Source organism: Helianthus annuus, chromosome 10 (genome assembly GCF_002127325.2).
Source record: "Helianthus annuus cultivar XRQ/B chromosome 10, HanXRQr2.0-SUNRISE, whole genome shotgun sequence".
In the NCBI taxonomy this organism is placed as follows: domain Eukaryota; kingdom Viridiplantae; phylum Streptophyta; class Magnoliopsida; order Asterales; family Asteraceae; genus Helianthus; species Helianthus annuus.
In genome coordinates, this window is record NC_035442.2 from 117938211 (window position 1) to 117965168 (window position 26958).

Consider the following 26958-nt stretch of genomic DNA (forward strand, 5'->3'; position numbering starts at 1 on the left):
AAACTTGGGGAAGAAGACACACAACGCCGTGTCGCTTGCAATGGAAAAAGAAGCGTCGTTTGGCTTGGATGAGGTGTCGTTTTGCTTTGATGCCAAACAACAAAGGGTATCGTTTGGAGTTAGCATGGGGTATCACTTGGATTGTGAGTGTCGCTTGGGGTGGTAAGGATATGCTTAGGATGTCGTTTGAAACTAGGATGTAGTTTAGAATGAGGTATATCGTTTAGGTTGAGGTGTTAAGCAATACATGGTATACTTTATTTGATTAATTTAATAACTACTATTTGATTAATTTAATAACTAATAACATAAGATAATAAATAATAAGATAATAATAAACATTCACTTTTTCTTTTATTATGATGCACGACTAGTTACAAATGGGTCGGGTTATAAAATCCAATTTTAACGGATGTTACAATGATGACACTTAGATCACCCTTGAGGGTCAAGTGATTCCACAAACAAATAAGTTCAAGTATTTGGGATCTTTTGTACAAAATGACGGAGGAATAGATAGCGACATAGACCACCGCATCCAAGTGGGCTGGTGTTGGTGGAGATCAGCCACTGGTGTATTGTGCAATAAGGGGTTTCCAACTAAATTAAAGGGGAAGTTTTTTTAGGGTTACAGTTAGACCTGCTATGCTTTTATGAGACAGAGTGTTGGGCCCCCAAGAATACACAAGCGCGCAAAATGGAGGTAGTAGAAATGAGGATGCTGAGGTAGATGTGTGGACACACCGGGTTAGAGTGGATAAGAAATGAGGTTTTTAGGGAAAGGTTAGGAGTGGCTAGTATAGCAGATAAGATGAAGGAATGGAGATTGGGATGGTTTGAGCATGTAAATAGGAGACACATGACAACACTAGTTAGGGCAGTGGAAACACTCACTGTTGAAGGGAAGAGAGTTAGGGCCATACCCAAATTGACTTGGGATGAGCGGATTAGACAGGATTTACTATAGTTGCACCATTTCAAGGACATGGCCCAAGATAGGAGTTCGTGAAGACATATGATTAAGGTTAGAGATTTCTAGGGGTGGGTATAGTACTACCTTAGTTGTGTCTTAGGGACTTGGATTTTTTTACACTTTAGTGGGCTTTGCAAATGATTTCCTTCGTGTATTTATGCATATATACTCTTGTAAGATGTTATATATGTTTCTTGTTTACTATGCTACTCTCTCATCAATTCTATTGTCCTGGTAGCTCTCTGTTTTTATAATTTTCATTTTGTGTGTCACATGATGGTTTTTAAGTTGAGGGTCTCTCTGGAACAACCACTCTATCCCCATGGATAGCGGTAAGGTTTTATCTGCATCCCACCTTTCCCGGACCCTACATATAGCTATGTTATTTGTGAGATTTACTAGGTATGGTGGTTGTTTGTTGTTGATGTTTATAGAGTATACTAGTTTAAGTCTCGTGTATTATACATACGGATGTTCCCATAATAATTATATTATTTAACAGTGTTGAAAGAAATGTTTACATACAATTTATAAATCAAAGAAGTGTTATATTACCAATATTGATTTAATGTTAATGAGGTGATTATGCTTATTAAATCAAAATTTGTTTAAACTTATTTAGTTAAATCAAATTTGGTTTAAACTTATTATTAGTTACTGAATTTAAATTTAAATTAAAATAAAAAAAGATGTCCTACTATACACAGTTTGATAAAAAAAATTATAATTATTTAATAAGTTAGGAAAGATATAAATATCATATTTGTTTTTAATCTTACTTAGGAAAGATATAAATATTACATTTGTTTTTAATCTTAATCACACGCTTACGCATTTTAAATCAAATTTTGTAGTAAGAAAATGATTAATTATGGAATTTGAATTAGATTCGAAGGCATTTACTACTTCAATATTTTTAAATTCAGTTCAATTGATAATTAGGTAAAAATTTAGTTATTATATTTGCTTTTAGTGTTAATGAGACTACTATGTTTTTGATATCAAATTTTAGTTTATAATTAAGGAAAGATTTAAATATATATTCAATATTTAATGAGCAAACTTTAAACTGATTAAATCTTTGAGGATTTTCTTCCTAAACATAAGGCTGAAGGGTGTGAAGGTCATAGTTGAGACATGATTTGTTACGTAGGAATACGAATGAAAGGCTACACCACCACCTTGTCTGATCCACCATGGTTCGTATGGATTAAATCATGACAACTATGGTCATCTTTTCCATTTTTCAAGATTTCATTTTCTTTTTGTTTAGACAAAAATAAATTAAAATAAATAAGGGGATAGCGGTTTGGATAATAACCACACCCTTAGGGTAGTGGTTTTTGATGGTGATTAAAGGTGGGTGATATGACGCTGACGTGAAGGATCATGGTGGTCATGAAGATTATGACTACACTCTATAGCCTAATAACTATAGATTAAGAGGTTGCCACGTGACACTTAGTAGTAAACGTCAAATGACTAAAGTTTGTTTTTATTTACAAGAGAAAAATGCCCAGATAGTCCTGTGGTTTGCCCATTTTTCACCTTTAGTCCCTAACTTTCTAAAATTCATAGTCCCCAACTTTTACAATTTCGTTCCTGGATAGTCCCTGACGTTTTTAAGTAGATGTGAAATTACTAAAATGCCATTGGTATTAAAAAACAAAAAGAGATGAGCCCACCCTTCATCTTCTTCTCCCTCATATCTCTCTCTAACCCACCACCACCTCTACCATCACCACTACCTCCTCCACCATCACCTTCAACCCACCATCACCACCACCTCCTCCATCTCTCTATACAACCCAGTTGCTTTGCTGTTATACCCGTGTCTACAATAAACAGATATTAATGAATTGAAATGTTCGGTTGACTTTAATTCCTCCTTATTGAACATGATACAATGTTGCTCACTTATGAAGGACACTCTTCTTTGGCAGGCTCGCCTTCTTCTGATCCTGTTGCTGTGATGAAAGAAAAATGTTAAAAATAATACGACAAGCGAACATGAAACCAAGGAAATGAAAAATACCTTCTACTTTTGCAAAGCCTCAAAATCTGTTCTTTGTTTCCAGTTGCTCTTACGCAGTTTTATTGGACAGTCTCCAACATATTTTCCTACAAAAGGAAACCGGTGAGACAAACTAACCACATGCTAAGCTTGACAAGAGAGGAATGAAGTTACCATTCATTTCTTTGAGAGTAGAAGCCAGATTGGTTGGGTTAGCAAAACTAACGCATCCATATCCCTTGGTCTTCCCCGTCCGCTTATCTCTCAGAACCTGATATAAATAATAAAGTATAATTATTGATGATCCACTCACCATGAAACTGGATTATACTTGTCCATCATAATATTATTGATTCATTCAACTATGATAGCTAAACTCATGTCGGTGTCATAAGCTCTCGACTATTTTTCTCGTTTTATTATTCGTATTTAACAAACACTATCTCACTTCCTAACGGAGATACCGTTCAAATACAGCTTTCGAAGATATCATATTTAGCGAAAAGAATGAGAAACTAGAAGGATCAAGGCTTGGCTCTTTATCTTATAAACTAGAAACAATAAGATAAGATGATTAGAGAAACAGACTGAAATGTGGAGGAGGTGGTGGTGGTTGTAGTGGTGGTGGGTTAGATAGAGAGAGATGGGGGAGAAGAGGATAAGTGGTGGGCCATCTCTTTTGGGTTTATTTTTAACTAGTTTAAGAACCCGCGAGGTTCGCGGGTGGACTAAAACACAAATGAATAAGTTTAATTTATTGAAGTAATCCTTTGAAAGAAATAAACGTTCAAGTAACGAAATCATCCTTCTACCCCAGGTACGTAATGTATCAAACCCGCGGATACGTAATGTATCAAACTTAATATAATTCTTTCTTATTGGATTACTATCATATATTTAGGTATTTGCATTCTATATTGTATTTTTGTCAAGAAAAAGTGAATATATCATTTAACAATGCGTATAAGTTACAGGTAGGGCTACATGAATAACACAAACACAACAAATATACAAATAAAAACAAAGAATAATTAATCAACCTTTTTAAATTAAAATAAGGCTTTATTTGTTCTTTGTATTCCATTTCACATTTCTCTGATGGATGTTACTTTCCCTATTTCTCTTTTCTTCTTCGCCAACCTATCATCATTAGATACAATCATTTAACCATATGAGGCAACCTCCAAGCCTTTGTAACTAAATCTCTTTTCCCTCAAGTTCACTTTCACATCATAATTCTGCATCTATGATCCATGTAAACTCATTATAAGTCAATCTTTCTTATTTCAAATGAACTTATTAATCAACCATTTTCCTTCAACTCAAACATTGATACACCAGATAGAGCCAAAAGTATGTTTTCTTGAATTCGTGTAAGAAAGGGTGCCGACTCTTAACTAACCAACCCAATTTGTTGCCATAACCATTTCAACTTAAGCTCCTTAGTGTCATGCTATCCTTTCCCAGCATGCCATTCTACACCATGTCTAAACTTTACTTACATAAATAACACTATTTATTTCAAAAGAAGGTCCTAGAAGAATATTCTATTTACCTAAGTGTTCAAGATTCTTGAAGAACAAAACATGTGTGTAATGTATGTTAATTTTAAGCACTAATGAACCACTCAATCAGTTTAAAAAAACAAACAAATTGAGTAACTATTACCCCCTTTAAGGATTGGTTTCTACTCCAGGATGATGTATTCACTGTTACCATCCATGTTTGCGTTTTTGATAGTCTTATAAATTCAGCATCCCTTCACACACAGAGAGAGACCCTGAAACACAAACCAATCAACATCAATAGGGCTCACACACACTTATTCAAAACCATATCAAAATTAAACACATACCACCTTGTGCGGCACACATCAGTCAACGTTCAGACGACCGGTGACTCTGGCAGCATTGAACACGTGGGTAGGCTTCACCTTGTCATGTTAGCGTTCTGTTTGGATCCGCACTGGAGTTGTTTAGCTATTTCATCTGTTCTTTTGTAGCATATTAAAGGATAGCTTATGAATGAAAGACCTTTTCTCAGGTGCAATCAAATTTAAATAGGGAAAATAGAATAATGGGGTTCATTTTCTTGTGTATTAATAAGGACTTGTACTTGCTCTTGAGAATGCTACATAATTGACCATGACTAAATGAGTTTCTGTTTGGAGTTAGTAACTTGGCATGACCTGTTCTTTCCTTTTCTTTTTTCATTTTTGTTATTAGTGGATGAGTAGGCGCAAAATAGGTGGTTACTGTGCCCAGTTAAAAACATTTTACGTATATAATCAACTTCTTTTTGGTTCATTATTTATATCTGTTGGGGGTTTTTCATAACTAATAAGTGCTAAAAATCAACAATAAACTATTATTCAAGATGATGTGGGTAAGGGGTCAGTTTTTATTTCCGTTATTAACACATTGTATATGAAAAGAACTTATAACTCAAAAACTACGTCAAAATGAAACGGGTCAAGTGAGTCGAATGATTTGGAGACAGATTTGGAGAAACGATCCTTTCATTTTTGGGAAAAGTGGCTGATAAGACAAATAAATTACTACTGAACACATATATAAAAAGAAAAACAGGTACAAATGGAGATATGGAATCAAAAAGCGAAAAAGTACCTCATCTGCGTAGTTATCGGGCACACGCGCATCACCTGGTAAAGGAGTCATAAATGTAGAGTTAGTAATCTCACTAATTAAGATGGAGCACAAGTGGCCCAGGCAAGATACCAAAACAAAATAATGGTTACAGTTATAATAATTTGACCATGTCATTATCCTAAGATAGTACAACAAACCAATCAAATTCATTAAAAGTGATGACTTGACTCATTAACCAAGCATTCAAAGATGATCACAAAAGCACACCCGATGCCTACCAAATCGCAATATACGAAAAAAAACATTGATTAAACTAAAAATCCCAAGAGCTTCGCATACGCGAGCTATGTAGTTAATATCAGTTATATTGGTCCCATAGTAAAATATCGGTGTCAAATCAGTCAGAAGAAAATTGATACCAATATTATCGGCGATATTGACCGATATAACTGATATATATTAAAATTACCGATATCCCACCGATAACTCACCGAGATAACCTATATTTCAAATATCTGTCCTAGATCGATATCCGATATTTTACCGCGTTAACTACATAGTACGCGAGACGTTGGTCTATGTACAGCCAAGCAAGCTTTATTTACTATGGCTCTGGCTCATCATGATATTATCTCTCTTTCACAAACTGATAATTATATTTTTTTTAAATACACATCAACATAACAAATAATTAATTTCATGTCACTGCAATAGTACCACATTGACCAAACCACAAGTCAAAGTCCCCCCCCCCCCCCAAAAAAAAAAAAGAAAAAACCAAATAACTTGATGGCTGCATCCGGAGACCAATAGTCTCACCTGAAGTGTTATTATTCAAAAAGTCTCTTAAATAAATATATTTGAACAAATGAGATGCTATTATAACATGGGTCAAAACAATTTAAAGAAAATCGGTCATCAAATTAAACAAAAGCTTCAAATATTATTACAAATCTCCTAATCTAAAGCTGCTACATGTAGGGTACACGCAACGACTTGAACACCAGCATGCCCATGATGCCTAATACCACTGGTAGAAGGGCCGTTTGATGTAGGCGCGCTAGCTAAAGATGGACTTATAGGCCAGATGTTCCATGAAACTCTTCAAGAGCGGTTTGGGCATAAACTTCACCAACAATTGCAAGATGTCTCATCATCGTCTAAACTCTAATTCCAAGACCTGCATGTTTTATAGTGGTAGATGGATCTGAACCATCAAACCCCAGCCAACCTGATTGGCCGATTCGGCTCCCGATCCCCTGTATGACATAGGCAGTGAAAATAAAGGAATAGTTATCGCTAAGAACTTGGTCTAAGCTGGTATTAGCATACGCCAACTCCACATATTTAATCATAAAATAATGACATAGCAAGTTAAATTAAAAAAATATATATATACACGAGAGTTTCTTAGACTTGACCAATGGTTCCATAAATCAAAAGTCAAAAATTATAAAACTAATAATATACTCTACATATAAAAAAAAAAAAACAGACATGGCTTGTAGCATTGATCATATACATCCTCTCTTCAAACCTCATAACTATTTACTTAAGTTCCTAGTTTTATACTTCTTTGGTGGCCAGGTATTTTAATGTCATAATAAGTATTTTTATGTACCGGCATATTCAAGTAAAAGATATATGACTTATAAACAGATGTAACAAATCAAATTTATAAGCTTCTTTACTACTAACATGAGCTCGTTTTCTGATCATATTAGCTCATGCAAAAAAATATTTTTTTTTGAACGACATGCAAAAAATATATATTTAGTAAGTTATAATAGACTACCTATGTTGTCAAAGACGCAAGGCGCAGGCGAGGCGCATCGGCCTCGCCCGGAGCCTAGGCGCAAGGCGCAAAAAAAGTGTGGGCTTTTTTAAGAAAAGCGCACATAGAGAAAAAAATATGTTATGCGTTGAAAATAAATAAGATTCCACATATATAATTAAAAAAACTATTATACATGCCATTTAAGATCATGGAGCTAATAGTTAGTAGCAAAAGTTTAGGACTTATATGTTGTAAGTTTTGGGTGTGTGAATAAAAGTCTCAAAAGTTGGTAAATACTTTGTCCCACATCGGTGTGGGGACAAAGTGAGTGGTTGTTTATAAGGTAAAGTCTTCACTACTTTATTGTAGCTTTATGACATGTTTTACCACAAGTCCTACCCGCGCGCAGGGGGGGGTGCGAAAATGAGTTTCGGAGCTGAAATTTGATTGAACTCATGCGGACACGAATGCAGCTCCGAAAAGCCCGGGCCCGCGTGAGGCAGTTTTTATTCGTACTCAGTTTTGTTTTTTTCCTGCTGCGCGTTTCGTTTTTTTGTTTTTTTTCTGCTGCGCCTCAGGCAGTTTTTGTGCGCCTTTTTGCGCCTCAGGCCTTTTTGCGCTGCGCCCGGGCTTAAGCACAAAGTAAACGAAAAAAGATACACACATGCCCATAAAAACACCTACAACTCCTATTTAACCAAGAAAAACATAAGGCTTGACCCCTTACCACTTCAAAGTATGGCATAACGTATAGTTAATAAAAATATGAGTTGGAAAATTGGAATCAACATATGCATCTGTACACATGGCGAAGGACTACATTAGACATGTAACTCTTGTATCAAAACCAGGCAGTTCACACAAATGGATGCACCTTATATGTCCAGTAATTTGAGAAGCATCTTGAAACAAATTAGCATATAAACCTTATTTGTGGGTTATAGTAAAATAAATTTATTTAATCATAGTGTTCGACCAGATTACATCACAGTAGTATTTATAATTTAAAATAATCATTCATATTCATAATATGGACTACGGAATATAAAAAACAATTAATATGAGATAACAAAGTCAATAAAAACGTATAATCGACATTAAAGAACCCGCATATATATGCTGGATGGTGATGTAAAAACAGAACGAACAGAGGAAGTTCATGAAATAGACACATAACAATAAACTAAGTGGCAGTGATAAAAACTTTCAGAAAGAATGATATTTTACCAGTCCAGCCCATTATGGCCAGTTATCATAACCAAAGACAGACCATCAACTAAAAACCTGCAACCGTCAAAGTAAAGCACAAGTTAAATCACTACAACATTAACTTTACAGCCCTAATATAATGTAAGAAGAATGATGAGGACATAATCAATTCGGACACGTATCTAAACTTTTGACATCTTTCACACTCTCATCTGCTATATATATACTGGACCAGGAAGCCAAATTGTTTTATTAATGCATAAAACCATTTAGATCATGTTAAAATTATTAGTGAGATAATATAACTCTGTAATCGTATGAGACATGCTAATTTTTTCAAAAAAACATTGGTGTTTCAGGTCAATATGATCTGACCAATTTCAACTTGTATTGATTATTACCTTAATTCTGATGAACGACTTCTCGTCATTGGTTGGTGTGGTGGCATCCATCTACAATTGTAAATCCATACATTTAGCAAAATATACTATAAAAACTAATTAAAAATGATATAAAAATCGATTTCATATTTACCTTGTTATAGGAGTAAATCATTTGCTTGACACCAAGGGTGAAAGCAAGAAGAGCATGCTCATGGGTCTGTCCGTCTTTTGAATACCAGCTTCAAAACCACCAGTGGTGGAATCGATGATAAGAATAACAGTCAGACTGTTGGGTGCCAGTAATCATGTTCTCGATAAAGTCACGATGTCCGGGAGCATCAATAACTGTGTAGTAGTACTTGGTGGTCTCGACCTTTCACAAAGCGATATCGATGGTGATACCTCTTTCACGCTCAGCCTTAAGCATGTCAAGCACCCAGGAGTATTCGAAAGACCTCTTGTTTATCTCAGCAGCTTCTTTCTCGAATCTTTCGAGCACACGCTTGTCGATACCACCAAGCTTGTAGTTCAAGTAGCCGGTTGTTGTGGACTTGCCGGAGTCGTCCAATGACAAATACTGAGATGAATCTTTTCCTTACCCATCTTGAAATTTAAAATGAACTGTTAATATATCATATACTGAAAGTACAATATATTACAGTATGACTCAAACATCACATAGCACACAACTTGAAATATGAAACTAACTGTCAGAATATTACAGATCTAAAAAAAAAAATTCTTCGTCCCCAACCTAGATTCCAGACCAAAACCATTAACACCACATCTTATAAGTTACATAACAACAATGTCAAACACCACATCACTGTATAACCGTTTACTCGGTCTCCAAAATACCCCCCTTAATAAACCAATCAAGAAAATCCCCAAATCACAATCAAAACCTAAACCTAAACCACACCCCCAAACAACACAAACCCAAACCTTTCTCGAATCTTAAACCAAAACAAATCTAAAACACACAAACTAACAAACCGATATTCTCAACATCAAAAGAAACTCGTCCAACTCAACCCCACTTATCAAAATCCAAAATTTCAAAACCCCTTTTACCCATACCTTACAATCCATCATCTGTTTAATCCTCATAAGCATCTGAACCGCATCTTCTTTAGCAACTTTAAGCTCGTACTCCAACATAACAGCTTTCCGATCAGACACCATAATCCTCTTCGCTACTTCTTTCTCCGTGTTCAGAATAATATTCGCATACGCCTTCTTCAAAGCCATTAATCTCTGCAACAATCAAACACCAACAATCTTTAACAAAAAAGATCGAACCCCAACAATCTTTAACAAAAAAAGATCAAACTTCATTAACAATGTCAAAAGTTTAGAATCAATTAAAGGTTGCCTCCGTAAACTGAGCATAGACCAATAATCTGCTACATCCAGAAAATCCACGAATGCATCGAGTTTAATGCATGAGACTTAACACATGGTACTCTTCACCTGTAACATTTCGATTAGAGTTTTCAGAAGTAAAGATCAGGCATTAACAATGCTGATAAAACTGAAATGGGATTAAATAGAAGCGCAATTACCAGGCTATTGGCAACCCTAAAGCATTTAAGAACCTCCCTTTCCCCAAGATTTCCCTTTTTCATACCCTGAACATTTCCTACCATTTCTTTGCTGTATATGGATATGAACATACTCTTGCCTCTAACACCAGCGCCTGAATCTTCCTCAACAACAACATATGGATAGAAAGCATATGGGATCCAAAGTTCTATATCAACCATGAATTTCATCTGAATGATAATAACTTACTGTTCACAAAAACAAAATCAAACATTCAGCTTCAAAAAATATAGATTAAAATTATATTTCACTTTCAATAAACAGATCTAGGGTTTAGTTCATAAATATTGTAAGATATAAATCACGAAATCAACCTAAAGCATATCAAGTTAAGGATAATCAAATCAAGAAAATGATGGAAGAATCCCCGATTCACTATAAAACGAATCAGTATTAATCTAATTAAGATTAAGAAAACACGTTCAAATGAAACCCTAATTAAGATAATTTACGGTTTACAATAACAAAATCACAATTCAGCCTCCAAAAACCAAAAATCTAACACCAAAATTGAAAGAAGTGATCGCGATTAGGGCTTGCGACAATTAGACGAAGAAGAAAAAGAAAATCTTTGAATATGATTACCAACATTAGTTAGATTCTTCATTGAAAATAATCCATGGATCCAAGTTTGATTTGAAGAGGATGTAGAGTGAAGCCAGAGAGAAACCGTTGAAAGAATGATTTAGGGTTTGGGTGGATAATGATTTCAATTGATTGAGAGAATTGATTAGTTTCCAAAATTCTGGCAGTTTCAAAAACAAAAAGAGCGTAGGAAGGAAGAAATAATTTGCCGCTCAAAGGAAAAAAGAGGAGAGGATGAGATGCCACGTGTCATCAAGCAACCTAAGCAAATGCCAAGTGGCACCAAAGTGTTTTGTTTTAATATAGATAATAGATAACAAGGGCATTTTAGTAATTTCACATCCACTTAACACCAAAAATTAACCTTCATCCGTGTCAGGGACTATCCAGGAACGAAATTGCAAAAGTTGAAGACTACAACTATAATTTTAGAAAGTTAGAGGCTAAAAATGAAAATGGCAAAAAAAAAAAAAAAAAAAAAAAACCAGAGGAACTATTCCGCCATTTTTATGATGATGATATATGTATATATGAACACCGGTCACACTCTGGTACCTCCTACCCATAAACCAACCCTAAATGTAAACCAGAATCAAAAACTTCAATCAACAATGGCGAATCGACGGTGCATTCAAGCCCTAACTCAATGCCTTTACAAATCAAACCTTCATTCTAAACCACCGCCATTCCTTCATCATCTCAAAACCCTCTCTCAGGTCCCCAGTTTCCCCCCAAAACCCTTACAATCTCACCACATCTTTTCAAACCCTAATTTCAATTCTTCGCTAACCAATTTTACTACGTATCGCCATTTTTCGTCTGATCGACACCATAACAGCGATGAAAGCGAAGAAGATGATGATGATGACGATGACGATGAGACGGTGACGAATCCGGTGAGTTCTGTTGTAGAGAGAGAGTATTCACTGGAAGAAAAGAAAGTGAGGCTGCTGCTATTAGTTACAAGGTGATTGGGCGGCTTCAGCGGTCGGACCGGGTTTTTAAGGCTTATGAATCGGTTTTTGCTGTTATTCAGGTTACATATGGTTATTAATTTTTAATATTTTATTAGTTTAACTATGTTTGAAACTCAGTTTATCTTGCATAGAGACAATGGTTGTTACACCCAACTTTTTTTTTTTTTTATATACACCAATTCATGTGACATTAATAAATTTAAATTTGTGTTTTTCTTTATAACTTCTGATATATAATGTTTTATTTAAAAAACGAATATGGGTTTGTGATTTGCTTATTTTTATCTACGTTGGGGTATAAATTAAAAAAAAAAAACGGAATATAAAATTTTATAATGACTTATAAAACGTTATATTTGATACGAATCCGTTTTTGTAAAATATATATCAAAACGTAAATAAAAATAAGCGCAACCCAAAACCATATTCGTTTTTTAGAAAATCATTATATGTCGGAAGTTATAAAAGAAAAACACAAATTTAAATTTGTTAATGTCATATCACTTGGATGTAAATAGAAAAAAGTTAGGTGTAAATAGTAGGACCCGATGTTAAAATGTGTGTGTAGGCAATTGATGAATATTGAGTGTATATGTTACAAATGAAGATATGTATGATGTGTTGATGTAGATTGGAGCTCATCAGTTCAAGGTTAGCGATGGGGATTGCATATACGCAGAAAAGTTAAAGTTCTGTGAAGTGAATGACAAGGTTAGCTTAGCTTGAATTTACTCTAGAATATGGTTATGTTTACTCTTTCATTAGCAGATATAAGCACACATGTCCTGTATTGATAAAGCATGTAAGTTTGCTCTTTTTAGTTTAAAGAAGAGGCGGTTAGTGTATAAACAAACACGTTAGGTATTTCTCTCCATAGTGGTGGTGTTATCCAAGGAATTATATTCATATGAATAGCTATGATTTTGGCATCATGGAGTTTTGGTTGTGTACTTGTGTGAAATGACTTGCCTGCTTCAGAAAAGTTTATATATATTTTTATTTTCTCATTATAGCGCCTTGCACCTAGGCGGCAAGTGAGGTCTTTGCGCCTTGCGCCTTTAACTACCACCTTTCATATGCGCTGATGCATTTGCTGCAATTTATTGAGTGATGTTAGTATTCAGTTTGATATTTTATTCATGTATTGTCATAAAGATTTTGATATATAATTTGGGTAGAGGATCCTGTAAAAAGTGCTCAAAGTGTGAGAAGTGTATTATAACACTATATATAATACTATATAATACCATATAAACACCGTATAACAATATGTAACACCATATAATACCATATAACACTATGTAACACTATATATCATTATATAACAAATATAACACTATAGGTTGTCCGATAGCATGTCTATGATAGATGTATAGTGTTATATTTGTTATATAATGTTATATAGTGTTATATGGTATTATATGGTGTTACATATTGTTATACGGTGTTTATATGGTGTTATATAGTATTATATATAGTGTTATAATACACTTCTCACACTTCTTATACTTTAGGCTCTTTTTACACTATCCTTACCCATATAATTTAATATCAGTTAATTTATGTATTTTTTTTTATTTCAGATAATTCTAAATAAGGTTCTCATGCTTGGTTCTAAGACCCAGACGATGTATTGCCTGAGGCAGCTGTTCATGCAGTTGTAGAAGAGCATGTAAGAATAATTTGAACATATACTTTCATCGCTTATAATAATTATATAAACATGAAGCTTTATATAATAAAATCACTTCATATTTGTATTGAGTATATAAGCAATAAGAATCACCGGAAAAGAAAGGGGCTTGACGATACTTTCAGATCATTAAATTGTATTTAGTTTTTAATTTGATGAATTGTAATGATGCTATGACCCCAAATTGAATGAAGTTTATCTTTATTGGGTAGAATTATAATTTGTGTAGTTCCGTAGAAGTTTTTAGGCTCTTACAAATAGTTTATATTTTCTTACGAAAACGAGTTACACTTTCTTTTCTTCTTCTTTGCAGGCCTTAGATGCAAAAGTAATTATCTTTAAGAAAAAGAGAAGAAAGAATTATCGACGAACAAAAGGTCATAGACATGTAAAGATAGATGTTTGCTATTTCAACCCATTTACTTATAAATTGGTTGATGTTGGTTAATTTTATTTTTAATGGGTCAAAATGTCATATTGGTGTTCAAACGGGTTGAAATTTGTCCAACGTGTTTTTCTATTCACACACTCAATCGCGTCGAATCAGTTTGCAATTTCAACCCGTTTACATATAAATGGGTTGATCTGGGTTATGTTCTATTTTCATGGGTCAAATCGTTAAAATAATGCTAAAAAATATGAATTGAGAGCTGTCTACAGATTGTTTTTGCTAATCACTTTCTCCACAACTTAATTATTATAATAACATTATAGTGTGTGTAGTCATGTTTGAAATGTTAATTGCATACCATTTATAAAGGAAACAAAGAAGTATCTCTGGCCAACGCTACACGATCCAGCCCGTATTGACCTGAATTTGTTTTGACCCATTACCCAACTTGCCCATTCTGGTAAATATATTGATGCTAGAAATTCAAAAATAGTATATTATGTTTTCAGGAATTGACAAAGCTAAGGATAACCGATATACAAGGAATTAAAAAGCCGGAAATGCCAACCCCTGCAATGAAGGTAGAAAAGGCTGCAGTTGCTGCATAGGATGGACTTTATTATAGGTGATAGTCTCACTAATTTTATCTCTTGATGTTTTATAAGTTTTGCATTATGAGACATTTTTGGACATGAGGTTAATTTTAGTGCTTCCTGTTCAAAAACTTGTATTTGCTGATTTTGAGACATGAGGTGGTCAATCAATCGTGTCTGCACCGTGGGTACGTACAAAACTTTATGACTGTTCTTAACTTGTAATAAATTCTCTAGGCTTCTAATCCTCGGTCCGTACAAAAACTTGTAACTAAATGCATCCGTGGCGTGAAACAATGATTTAACCAAATAACTGTTTTGCTAATTCGTGTATTATTATTTAACTAAAGGCCCGCTTTTTGATTTGTGATTGTGAATTTGTTGTTGCTTTGAACAGCTCTCGTACTGCCTACATTCACTCGAATCCGTATTGGACTAGGGTAGTGCCAGGTGGCTCAACTACTGTGTCTAATTTATTAGCTCACAATGACTTGATCCTCAAGTTTCACTTAAAGGGAAGAACCATCTGCTTCTGTGGCGGATGATTCTAGAGTATAACAGTGAGCTTTAAAAATGGCTGACTCAGACTCATTAAGAAGTTGATTAATACTAGCAGTTGCTTCAAATTCCTTCACAATTTGTCTGTAACTGAGACTTTGCGGTTTTTTTTTTTTTTTTTTTTTGAACGGCAAATTTGGATCACTGACGGACCACTGGAGTATCATCGTGTCACCAGCAGAACCACCCGATCATATCCATCTCCACTAGGCAATAATGCCTATACACCAATTCAGGAGAAAACCCAATAAATCTGGGAAAAACCCCCTTTGTGGGAATCGAGCCCATAACCTAATGGTCATAAGTCTTATCCCACCACCAAGATACCACTAGGCAATAATGCCATGGGTACTGAGACTTTGCGGTAATTGCTTCTTTTTGGATTTTGGAGCTTCTTTTGCGTGCCTCACGCCTCCCAAGATCACTTGACTCGTTCTTAATCTACACAACAGATGTTAAAACAGTAGACAGATATGACCAAGATTCATGATTAAAAATATTATAGACGCGAATGGTGGTCCAGTTGAGTGACAGGTCCAACGGAGACGTGGTTGGCAAATTATTAGTATGTCTCAGCATAATCACATAAGTTGTATTTATGCACTAAATGTTGAGGTGCCAATTCATGTAGGGTGGGTCAGTACCACCAAAAGCTCGAACATTGCCTGTTTAATTAATCATGTTTGAAAACCCATCCTTAAACTGGACACAACATGTGTAACCCGTTTATCTAGACAAGCTGGCGGGTTACTAGGTTCTAAATGTGTTGGTAGGTTAACTTGTAACTTTTTTTTTTTTTAATTTTATATATATTTTATTTCTTAATTTCAACTTTAAACGAATTGGTGGATCTACCTATTTAGCCACAATCCAACCCAAACACTCAAAACAACACCATTTGACAGCAGAATCCTTGATACCAGCACATTTTCTTGATCGTCGTTTTTTTTTTGTTTATCACTAAATGGTTTCCATTTCTGGTCATTTCAGTCTCAGCTAGTAGCACCAATACATTTTTCTGTCACACCTCAAATTCCCACAGCGTGACGTAGGTTTGATCTACAAAAACATATCCTATTGGAAGCAAATAACTTTCATCTGAAATAGCATTTCTTTGATAACAATATTCATTCATAAACATGCCAATGCAAGTATACGTGTAAAGTATAATGAATTTCTTTCATTGGAACACTTAACATTACAACTATCTAAACAACTGGTACATAGAAGCTGGCAATGCATGACCTTTTTGATGGAGTTTCGCTGAACAAAGAATGAACTTTTTCACCTGGTAAACCTCCGAAGAGGCGAAGACCACCATCACAATCATACAACATCAGATTCAGATCTACGGTGGGGACGGAGAAGCATAATTGATCAAAGCAGGGCCGTCTCCGAAAATGTTAAAAAGATGGGCCATCGGCGAGATAAAAAAACCGGGCCCTCCCTCCTTAATCGACGTTTTGTGTTTGTTTTAATTGAGTTTGAATGTTTGAACATTTGGGCATGAGAGTTGGGTTTAATTGTTTAAATATATAGATTTGGGCCCTTAAACAGATTGGTACTAAAAAATCTAAAGTAATTTGAGCCAGGTAAAGTGTTCAAACAAATTGGCCAAGGCTTAGTTTAGGCTTACTTTGGGTATGTTTAGCAAAACTAGCTGGTGGCTGGTAGTTGAAAGCTGAAAGCTGGTAGCTGGTGGCTGGTGGCTGGTGGCTGGTGGCTGGAAGCTGGTAGCTGTAGCTGGTAGCTAGTAGCTGTAGCTTTTTAGATATATTTGGTGTTTGGTAGAGTAGTTGGAGCTTTTAATAAAATGTATAAAATTACCAAAATGGACATAACTAAAAATTTAGAAAGTTGGTGCATTAAAAAGTTCCTTATTTTTAGAGGTTAAAATAGTCATTTTTCCCTAAAAGCTTGTAGCTCCTTCTAAACGCTACTAGTAGTAGCGTTCAACCAAAAGCTTCAAGCTCCTAACCTAAAAAGCTTAAAGCTCCTTCAACCAAACAAGACTTTTTATTGAGTATGAGCTTTTGCTTAAAAGCTTAAAGCTAGAAGCTCCTAAAAGCTTCTAAAAGCTCCATGCCAAACATACCCTTTGTGTTTAGTTTGGGTTTACATTGTTACATTACATATAGGGTTTTTTTTTTTATTTTTATTTTTTTTAACTAGTGAAATTCCCCGCGCTCCGCAGCGGGCTCTTGGTCGATACCAGTTTGTTTTGTTACAGTATTGCTATGATTTTAACAGTTGGCATAGCAACCAAAAGAGACAACTCAATAAAATTAATGAATATTGTACCGTTACCGATATTTTGATTGTACCGATTCGACTTGTTAAGGTAAAGAACAAACAAGCAACTTTTCACCTGTTCGAATTAAACTTTATAAAATCATTGCTAAAGAATAATTACGCTGCAACAGTGCAGTTAAAATTTTATGTACTGTTATATTATAATTTACTAACCAAAGAGAGTAAACAACGTCACTTTATATAAAATAATAATAAATAAACCGCGAAGCAACTTTAAGAAAACAGGTTTTTAGGACTTGCGTGTAGCGGTGAAACTCTCAAATAATGGGCTATGAATTAGTGGGCTAGTTATGTTTAATGAAATAGTGGGTTAAGGTATTAGGTATTTGGGTAGTATAAGTTTATATAAATTAGGTAGTTAAACAAAAAAAAAAAAATCAGAGTTTACTAAAAAAAATTAAAATGTAAATCGATAACATTTTATACCTAAGGTGTGCGGACGAAAATTTCTAAGGGGTGCGGACGAAAAAATCCAAGGGGTATGAAAAATTCCAAGGGGTGCAGACGAGATTTTCACGGAAATAGCATTAATTTTTTTTCCGGGGATGCGTCCGCCCACCTTGGGCTGTGGGTGGGTCCGCCCGTGCTCTAAAGTTGCCAACCACTTTTCTAATCTCACATTCAGACTTTGCTTACTCTCCGCAACTAACACATTATCATCTACAAAAAGCAAGCACCACAGAATCGCCTCTAGACTTTGACAACTCATGTAGGACAACCGCAAAAAGAAAGGGGCTAAAAGCAGACCCTTGGTGGAGGCCTACCTCTACGGGGAAGAAATCAACATCTCCTACTGGTGCACGAACGCTAGTTTCAGTTCTGAGATACATATCCTTAGTTATGTCTATATATTTCTCAGGAATCCCTTTACTCTCTAAAGTATCCCAAAAATAATCTACGTTGTACCCTGCATATGCCTTTTTCAAGGTTAATGAACAATAAATAACCTTAAAAAACAACTTCTTATCTTTTGTGTGTTTGATATACTTCACACTTACCATGCGTAGTTGTTGGGGTGAATAATACCTCACCTTAGGGCGTTTTGCGCCATGTGGCAGCCCAGTCAGCAATTGGGCATTATTGGGCGTTTTTACAAAAGGGGTGTAGTGGTGATGTGGGGATTGTAGGGCATTATGTTTGTAATAAAATAAAATAAAAAAAACATTTAAAAAATCTTATTGGACAAAAAATGGAAACTCAAATGTGATTGGCCAAGAAATCCCCCCTTTGGCGTGATTTATAAAACGCCTCAACAAAAAAATGGCCAATCACGCCCATGCGTAATGGCTAGGGGACGATATTAGGGGTGATTCAGCACAAAAAACGTCCCTTTAAGCAACCACTATAGGTGTTCTTAGACCAGAAAACTCACTATATAGCCTCTGGGGCTTTGATTTGATGTTTTGTGTATTGTTGATGTCGGCTGTTTGTCTGATCATTTTTCTAATCCAGCAAGAAAACATATATCTAAATACTCAATATCTTTTTATTTTTTTTCTTTCTCCAAGTATTTTTTTTTTTTTTTTTACAAAACATTACTAGTGAACAACAAAGGCCTATCTATCATTGTCACGCATCTATCATATATCTAAATGCTCGATATCTTCTGAAATCTTATCAAGTAGTTGTTAAATTTGACTCATGGCTATACTATATGACAGAACTTTATAACCTTGAATATGGTTTGCTCTTATAATTTTCAACATTTTGGTTTATATTAGTACGTCCGACAAAAAGTAACTAATTAATTAAGCCATGCAATACTAACGAACCCATGGGTTATCTGCAATACTTAGGAACGGGAGGTTATATGCAAAACATCAAATATTAAAAGAAATATAAAAGAATATAAATAATTTATTTTCAATATTAAATCTATACCTATCTATACTATATCTATACTATATAATAAAAGAAACCAATAAAGAACACATGTCATTCATTGAAGCCATCTATAATTAATATTAATTAAAAGATAATTATAAAATTAAATTTAATATAAATTTAAACAATTCGTATAGGATTAAAATCTTATAATGATCAATAACTATTTATTATTTAAAAAATTAATAAAATAGGTTTTTAAGACATATTTTTTACTTCAAATTTTGAGTCCATAACCTCTTAAATTATGAGTGTATGATAATCCCTAATGATAGTTCAAAAATATATATAAATAAATAGACAAATACGTAGTATAGCTTAAATATATATTTTTATATGATAAAAAATAATATTGTATAAGATACCATATAAAATAATATTATATGTTACACCCAAAAATTTCTATACAAAAACCACATATATAACATTATTGAGCGAAAAGTTCGGGAGGTCAGGCGCCCCTCCCCGCCCCTTCTATACTTCGCCGCCACTGACTATATAATAAAAGAAACCAATGAGCAGACACATGTCATTCATTGAAGCCATCTATTTTTTTAGTTATTTCCTCTCTATCTTACATAATAGAGTTAATTACATAGTTAGTCCCTGCGGTTTGCACAAAATAACATACTTAGGTACTAATAGTTTAAAATCACCTTCTAGGGTATTAACTTTTCATGTTGTAACGTTTGGAGGTATTAACTTCTAGGGTTTTAACATAGTTAGTCGTTGTGGTTTGGACAAAATAACATACATAGGTACTAATAGAATGTGATTTTAAACCTACAAATAACGTTAATACCTCCAAACGTTACAAAATGAAAAATTAGTACCCTACAATGTGATTTTAAACTATTAATACCTAAGTATGTTATTTTATGCAAACCACAGGGACTAACTATGTAATTAACACTAATTAATATTTATTAAAAGATAATTATAAAATTTAATTTAATATAAATTTAAACAATTCGTATATGAGATAATGTAATATTTTGAAATATTTATTAGATTTCAAAATTATTTATCCTGAAATTAACAAAAGATGTACACTAAATATAAAGTAATATAATGTAAATGATTTATTTATTTTATGAAACTAAAGTAGTTAAGGGTAGAATTTATTTCAAAAATGTTTATAAGGGGTAAACAAAAACATTAATCAATGTTTATTGGTTCTATACTTTTATTTTCGTGTTCAACTCTCAACTCAAATACGGTATTCACTATGTTTACGTGACATTCATAAGAACCATCACCGCAATCATGTAACACCCCAAAATTTCAAGATAAATTGTTTAAAAATAAGGAAATATTTAAAAAAGGAATGAATAAAAATGCTTAAATTAAATACCTTTCAAATTAGGAGGGGTTAATATGATAAATTGTAATTAAAAGGGGTTAATAGGGTTTTAACCCAAAAACACACCTCTTTGCGTGCCTGGGGATCGATCGAACAAGGGGAGCAAGGTGAAAACCCTTGTTCTTGCTAACTCCCTCAATTGATCAAGGAATTCAAGTCAAATCTGTTGCATGTCTCAAGTTCTTCGATTATCTATACATACATAGTGATATGGCGTGAAGGAAGAAGGTTCAAGTATTAGGAAATCGGAAGGCACACAAGATCGAGGTACGTTAGTGTACACCCTATTCTATTATGATATTATATGCATTATAATCTCAATTAAATTGTGTTGTTATGCTAAAATTATGAGATTTGAATTCTATGATTTTTCGAAAGTAAAAGTAAGGTCCATTATAACAGATTATAAGGAATGAAGAAGTTATGAAAGTTAATGCATCATATCCGATTCTTTTAGTTGAACCGGGTATGGGAAGTTATGTATGCAATGGACGAAAGCTTACTCGATCCGTCTTTCTCGGATCGGGGTATGATGTAAGAATGAAATGACTATGATTGTTCGCTATGAACAAATCGAATGAAGGTGATGTAATGATGCTAGTATCCCTTCCTAACGGGTATGTTAAGTAAAGTATGCTTAGCCTCTATTTGAGACAAACATGTAAGGAACCGTTTAACGGTTAGTAAAGTAATGGAATGATGCTTAACCTAGAAAGAAATAAATGTCACACCCCGAAAACTATCAGAGCATTGGCGTGACCGGACTGGTATCTTCATTGCACAGCGGAAGCAAATAAGCTAAGACTTTTAGAAATTTAACGCCTACTAAGTACTCGACTCTTCATGGTTTTCCTATTCCAACCGTGCCTTGTCTTAGGGATGCAACCTGAGAAAGAACATGCGAAAAAGTCAACATAAAGTTGAGCGAGTTCATAGTTTGTTTGTAAAAGATCTGAAATAAGTCTTTTGAGTTGTGAAAGGTTTGAAATAAATCTTTGGTAACCGGTTTTTGAATAGTATTGAGAAAATGAATTTAAAAATCATTTTCTTGCCAAGTTATATGGAAACGTTGTGTTTATAACACGTTATGTTCATAAAACCGTGCATTTGTAAAGCCTTGTATTTGTAATGTTCGCATAACCGTCAATGCCCACCCTGACCTTGACTCTATACCCCCATAATTCTTTGGATTTGTATAAAACATGGTAGTTAATTTGTATGAACTAAAAGTTTCCGTAAGTATAACATCCCTGGTATGTAGCAGATAAGGAAAAAGAGATCACCAATGGTTTGCAAGGCCATTGATATGTGTGAAGTGCAAGTAGGAAGACTCAAACCTAGCGGATTTATGCGTTGGGCACTAAGTCACCCCGAGGTCCGTTCTGCTGGGCCTGGGGCTGGGCTCGCTACACCCAGATAGATCTACCGCTCCTGTCCCTCGGTCCTACTATGAGGATTAATGGCCTCAAGCTTCCGCCTACCCACTCACATGATCTAAGTAGTAAACCTCCTTACGCTAACCATACCATGTATAAAGTACTCGTAATTACTGTAACATATATTTCACCCCAGCCACCCTGGCTGAACCTCCCCAGCCACCCTGACTGACTCCCTAGTTACAAAAATCATTCACATTTCGAAAATACGCATTTGTTTTGTAAAAACCGGTATGTTTAGTATAAACCTTTCGTAAATCATTTGAGTTTCTCGAAATCCCTTCGTAATATGATTTAGAAATACGAGTTTTGCGTTGGTTCAAAACTTTGTATGCTTTTGCAAAACGTGCATGTCTTTCCACCCCAAAAACATTTACAAAAATGTAAACCAGTAAAAAGTGGGGGTTATGAACTCGCCTGAATATTCCTGTGCAAAGCTAGTTAATTACGACTTCGTGATGTCGCTTCCAAGATGAGACTCGCTAGCGTGCGTTCTACAATATTCCTAACATGGAATATCTAATAAGTTTCTAAGCAAAAACGGTAACTACGTGTTACCGAGCTCTACCGAATCGTTAATCGAACGATTCAACGGTATTGTGTTAACTTAATGGAAAAGATTAAGTTATACGTGTTAAGTCTCGTTTAATGTTAGCAGCAATTTAACAAGTCTTGAAAAAGACTTAGTTTCCGAGAGACTTAAAATAAATAAATAAATATTTATATAAAAATATAAATATATCGTTATCATCGCGCTAGACGTCTCGAGTAGTCGTACGTGTATAAAAAGAATATTTCTATGAAAATGTCATATAACAAACTCGTATCGCGTTTCGTATGAAAATAATATATAATAACTTGTATTATATATATCACGTCTTGTGTATATTTGCCAAAAATATACGTATATGCCGTTTAGGCGTATAAAATAAATATGAGGAGTTATATTTATCTTAGAGAGGAATCGTCGAGTTGTTATGTTTGAAAATAAATATATGACCCATATTTATTTTTGTAAAAAAATTCGTGTTGTGCGATATTTGGAATAAATATATAACTATATTTATTTTGAAAAGAATCCGAGTTGTTCGTTGTTTGAAAATAAATATAACTGAATATATTTATTTTATAAAACCATCAAGTTTTGTTATGCGGTTTGTCGAAATGTTATAAGCATGCTTTGTAGGTTATGTAATGTCGTCGAAAGTAAGTATATATTTGTATTTGTTTTCATAGAAGGTTGTTTGGACCCGATAGTTTCGTTTTATAATAAAAACTCGTTTTATTTTACGGACTTTCTCGAAAATCGGGCAGAGTTTCCTCTGTTTTTGGACGTCCCGACGACACAAGTTGTGCTATTTTATCAAAATTCAATCAATTCACGTAATATATATCAAATATGCCAAATTAAAGTGTAAATAGCCGCTATAGTTATCGGTTGAGCTCGTTCACGAAATAAATAAAATTATAAGAATAACGAAATGTATTGCGCCGTGAGATCTTTACCATCTTCTCGTGTTGAAAACCGAGCTGACCGAGTCAACTCGCTGAGTTGACTGAGTTGACTTGCTGAGTTGACTCGGTTGACTGAGTTGAGTTGGCCGAGTCAACCCGCACCGTTTCTGACGCGAACGATTCTGACCGAACCGAACCTGTAACACACGAACACGAGCCGGAGCCACGGCTGTCCCGAACCAGAACCGAGTCGAACCCGAAACCCGACAAACCGATCATTATCATCATAAGAAAAAAAAATATAAAAAAAGATCGGGGGTGAGTCTACCGGTAATATGTCGGACAAAAACGAAGACCGTCGGGCCGAGACAAGGACCACCGGTCCGAGTCTCCGACCGCCGCTGACCTCCACCACCACCGGTCCTCCCTTTCTCTCCTCGTTCTCTCTGTTTCCGCTGTGAAACCACGCCGGATAAAGACAAGGACCACCCGGTCCGAGATGCAACTGCCGCTCACTACCACTACCAGTTCTCTATTTCCTCTCCTCCCTTCTGTTTCTCTCACCGTCGCCGCCGCACGCCACTGGGAGCCGCCGCCGGCGTCTCCGATCTCCGTGACTCTGACTCGTCCTTCTCTGCCCTCGTTTTGCTGGTCCCGCTGCCGCACACGGCGGCTCTCTTGACCTCCGAGGGTTGTGGGTGTAAGGGGGGGGGGTTGTCGGATCGAGAAGGTGGGAGAGATGGAGGTGGAGTTTGGTTCTTGTGGTGGTGTCTGCAAGTGTAATTGAGAGAGAGGAGTAGATGATTTGTGTTGTCTGTGTGTGTGTATATGCAGATCGAGAGTGAGAGATAGGGTAGGAGAGAGAGAGTAATTGGCATTTTTCTTTTTGTGTGTGTATAAATGTCTGCATATGGATCTCTTTTATAGAGATATGAGGATCAAAGTTCCTTTGTGTATTTATATTATATTCAGGTCATGCATTTGACCCATTGAACCAAAATCTTGTGAAGAGATTAGGATTTTTGACAAGATTTTAATAGATTTTGTAAGATTGTAGTAAATCTTGTAGAGATCTTTCGAGATCTAGTATATATGCGCAGGTTTAGGCTTGTGGGTGTTGGGCTTGGGCCCAGGGCCCACAAGCCCATCTCGTGTGTAAGTGGCCCGTAATTCCTACGAGACCCGTTGTCAAATCCTGAACTCCGTTTAACGTCAAAAATTAAGATACACAAAAATATGGGCGGTAGTCGTTGTTTGCACGCCCGTTCGTCGATTACGGTAATAATCGTGAAAAATTGTATCGTTGCCGTCTTTAATCCGTTTTTCGATCCGATTTCGACGGTAGTCACTAAAATTAAATTACGAAGCTAAAATATATCGTAAAATTTTAATATTTGTCGGCGTCGTCAGTATCTTGCACGGTATCAGTCCGTTGTCGTGTAATATTCAGCAGCTTTTCTGTAAATCACCACACGCGCACTGTAGGGTCGGATAAGCGTTCCTTGGCACTCCAAAGGCCTAATTAAGTTAATTTGCGCTGTAAACACTATTTATTTTCGCGTTAATTACCTGTTAATCACGTAAGTAAGATCCGAAATTACCGGTTGTCACATTCTCCCCCTGTTACAGAAATTTCGTCCTCGAAATTTAGACTATGTTATCTCTTCAGAATTGTGTCAAAAGTTGATGTCAAGGGAAAACAAGATGTATAGATATAGTCACTAGTGTGACTAAGTTAACAGGATCCAACAGGAACTTCGACCAATTGAATTCCATATGAACGTTTATAACATGTAAACGAGTTCTAGAAGCAATGACATCCACTGGATGAACTTAGAATCAACAATCTCAAATATAATAGTTTGCATGAAACGCTCGATCGTGATCAGCACAAGCTGCAAGTTATACCGACGCCTCAAGGTGTCGTAATGAATGAAATAATTCAATAATACCGGTGATCGAACAAGTATCACCTGTGCTTTGCATGAAACGATCGATCATGATTAGCCCAAGCTACAAGTTTGTACCAACACCACAAGGTGTCGTAATGATTTAAACAATCCAATAATAGCGGTGATCAAACAAATTCACCGTGTTTGAAGTCAAATGAATGCGCAGTAAAGGGAATCTGAAAGTTCGTTTCAAATGACATCATAGAATTTTCAATTGAAAATGAAACACCAAGGAAATAATATTCTCGATCGAAGGTGCAGAAGCAATGAATATCGTAAGATAGTCGATCGATGTTGAAAGGACCGTTAGAAGGTATACCGGAATATGAAACGAATTTTGTGTACCCTTGTCTTATCACACGATTGTGTTAAGACTGTTTTAATTATGATAAATCAAAGCGGATTTAAAGCAATCAATAAGTAATATTTAAATCCGTGCATGAGATGCCGAAATGAGTTTAGCGCAAGCTTTAGTTAAGTGAAAACACCACCACAAGGTGTCGAAATCAACAAACAATTTAATGGAGTCGAATGCCAAACAAGTTCACTTCGACTTGGAACAAATGAAACGTTTGTTAATACGAATTTGAATATGATGTTTTCAATACATCATATTGTCTTGAATAAAATGTGTGTAATGGACAAGTTCAAACAATTGAACTTGGTTTTAGCGCAATCCGACAATAAACATATGTATCAACAAGAAAACTTTCGGCATGGTCACAATGAAAAACCATGTATGTAACTTGTAAAGAAATGATCGTGATACAATGACCATTAAGAGGAGTAGAGATGCGAAAATCTACTCAGTGAGCGTGAAATTCGAAATTTCAATAATAGAAATTTGAGGACTTTACCTGGGGTTTCGTGTGACGACCAATTGTTAGGTGACATTACCGTCGTTAACCGAAATAGGGGGGATGTGGAGACATACGTCTTTTCCTTGGAGTGATTCGTGTCGTTGCAGGATCGCGTGACAAGTTATCGTTTCCTGGCCATTAGTTCTCCTGCTGATAGGAATCTAGCGTCGTCGTTGAATTGCGCCATCGCGTCTTTTCAAAGGCCTCGCCTCGATAGTCGTATGTGACGTACTTCAACCTCCGTTGATGTAAGCTTAAATTTCACGTATACTTGTGCACTAGCGTCGTGTGCCACGGTGATGTCGTTGACGTAAAAATTGAGTTCCAT

General features: G+C 35.3%; 1 protein-coding gene, 3 long non-coding RNA genes and 2 pseudogenes across 4 annotated transcripts; 1 reads left to right on the forward strand and 5 right to left on the reverse strand.

Annotated features, from left to right (window-relative positions):
• Positions 1-2534: 2534 nt before the first annotated feature.
• On the reverse strand, positions 2535-3589 carry LOC110881913. Its single transcript, XR_002559936.2, has 3 exons — positions 3162-3589; positions 3009-3094; positions 2535-2940 (listed from the first exon to the last, which is right to left on the reverse strand). It is a non-coding gene; the product is annotated as an uncharacterized LOC110881913 (long non-coding RNA).
• Positions 3590-4583: 994 nt separating this feature from the next.
• Positions 4584-5997, reverse strand: LOC110881914. Its single transcript, XR_002559937.2, has 3 exons — positions 5615-5997; positions 4843-5117; positions 4584-4767 (listed from the first exon to the last, which is right to left on the reverse strand). It is a non-coding gene; the product is annotated as an uncharacterized LOC110881914 (long non-coding RNA).
• A 450-nt stretch (positions 5998-6447) lies between these two features.
• On the reverse strand, positions 6448-9568 carry LOC110881818 (annotated as a pseudogene).
• Positions 9569-10052: 484 nt separating this feature from the next.
• Positions 10053-11410, reverse strand: LOC118483278. The gene is made up of 3 exons (XR_004870183.1): positions 11156-11410; positions 10531-10758; positions 10053-10438 (listed from the first exon to the last, which is right to left on the reverse strand). It is a non-coding gene; the product is annotated as an uncharacterized LOC118483278 (long non-coding RNA).
• A 194-nt stretch (positions 11411-11604) lies between these two features.
• Positions 11605-15089, forward strand: LOC110881915 (annotated as a pseudogene).
• Positions 15090-23763: 8674 nt separating this feature from the next.
• Positions 23764-26958, reverse strand: LOC118482683. Its single transcript, XM_035978277.1, has 3 exons — positions 26863-26958; positions 24147-24736; positions 23764-24047 (listed from the first exon to the last, which is right to left on the reverse strand). The coding sequence occupies exons 1-3, from the start codon at positions 26956-26958 to the stop codon at positions 23903-23905; spliced, it is 831 nt and encodes a 276-aa protein (XP_035834170.1). The 3' UTR covers positions 23764-23902.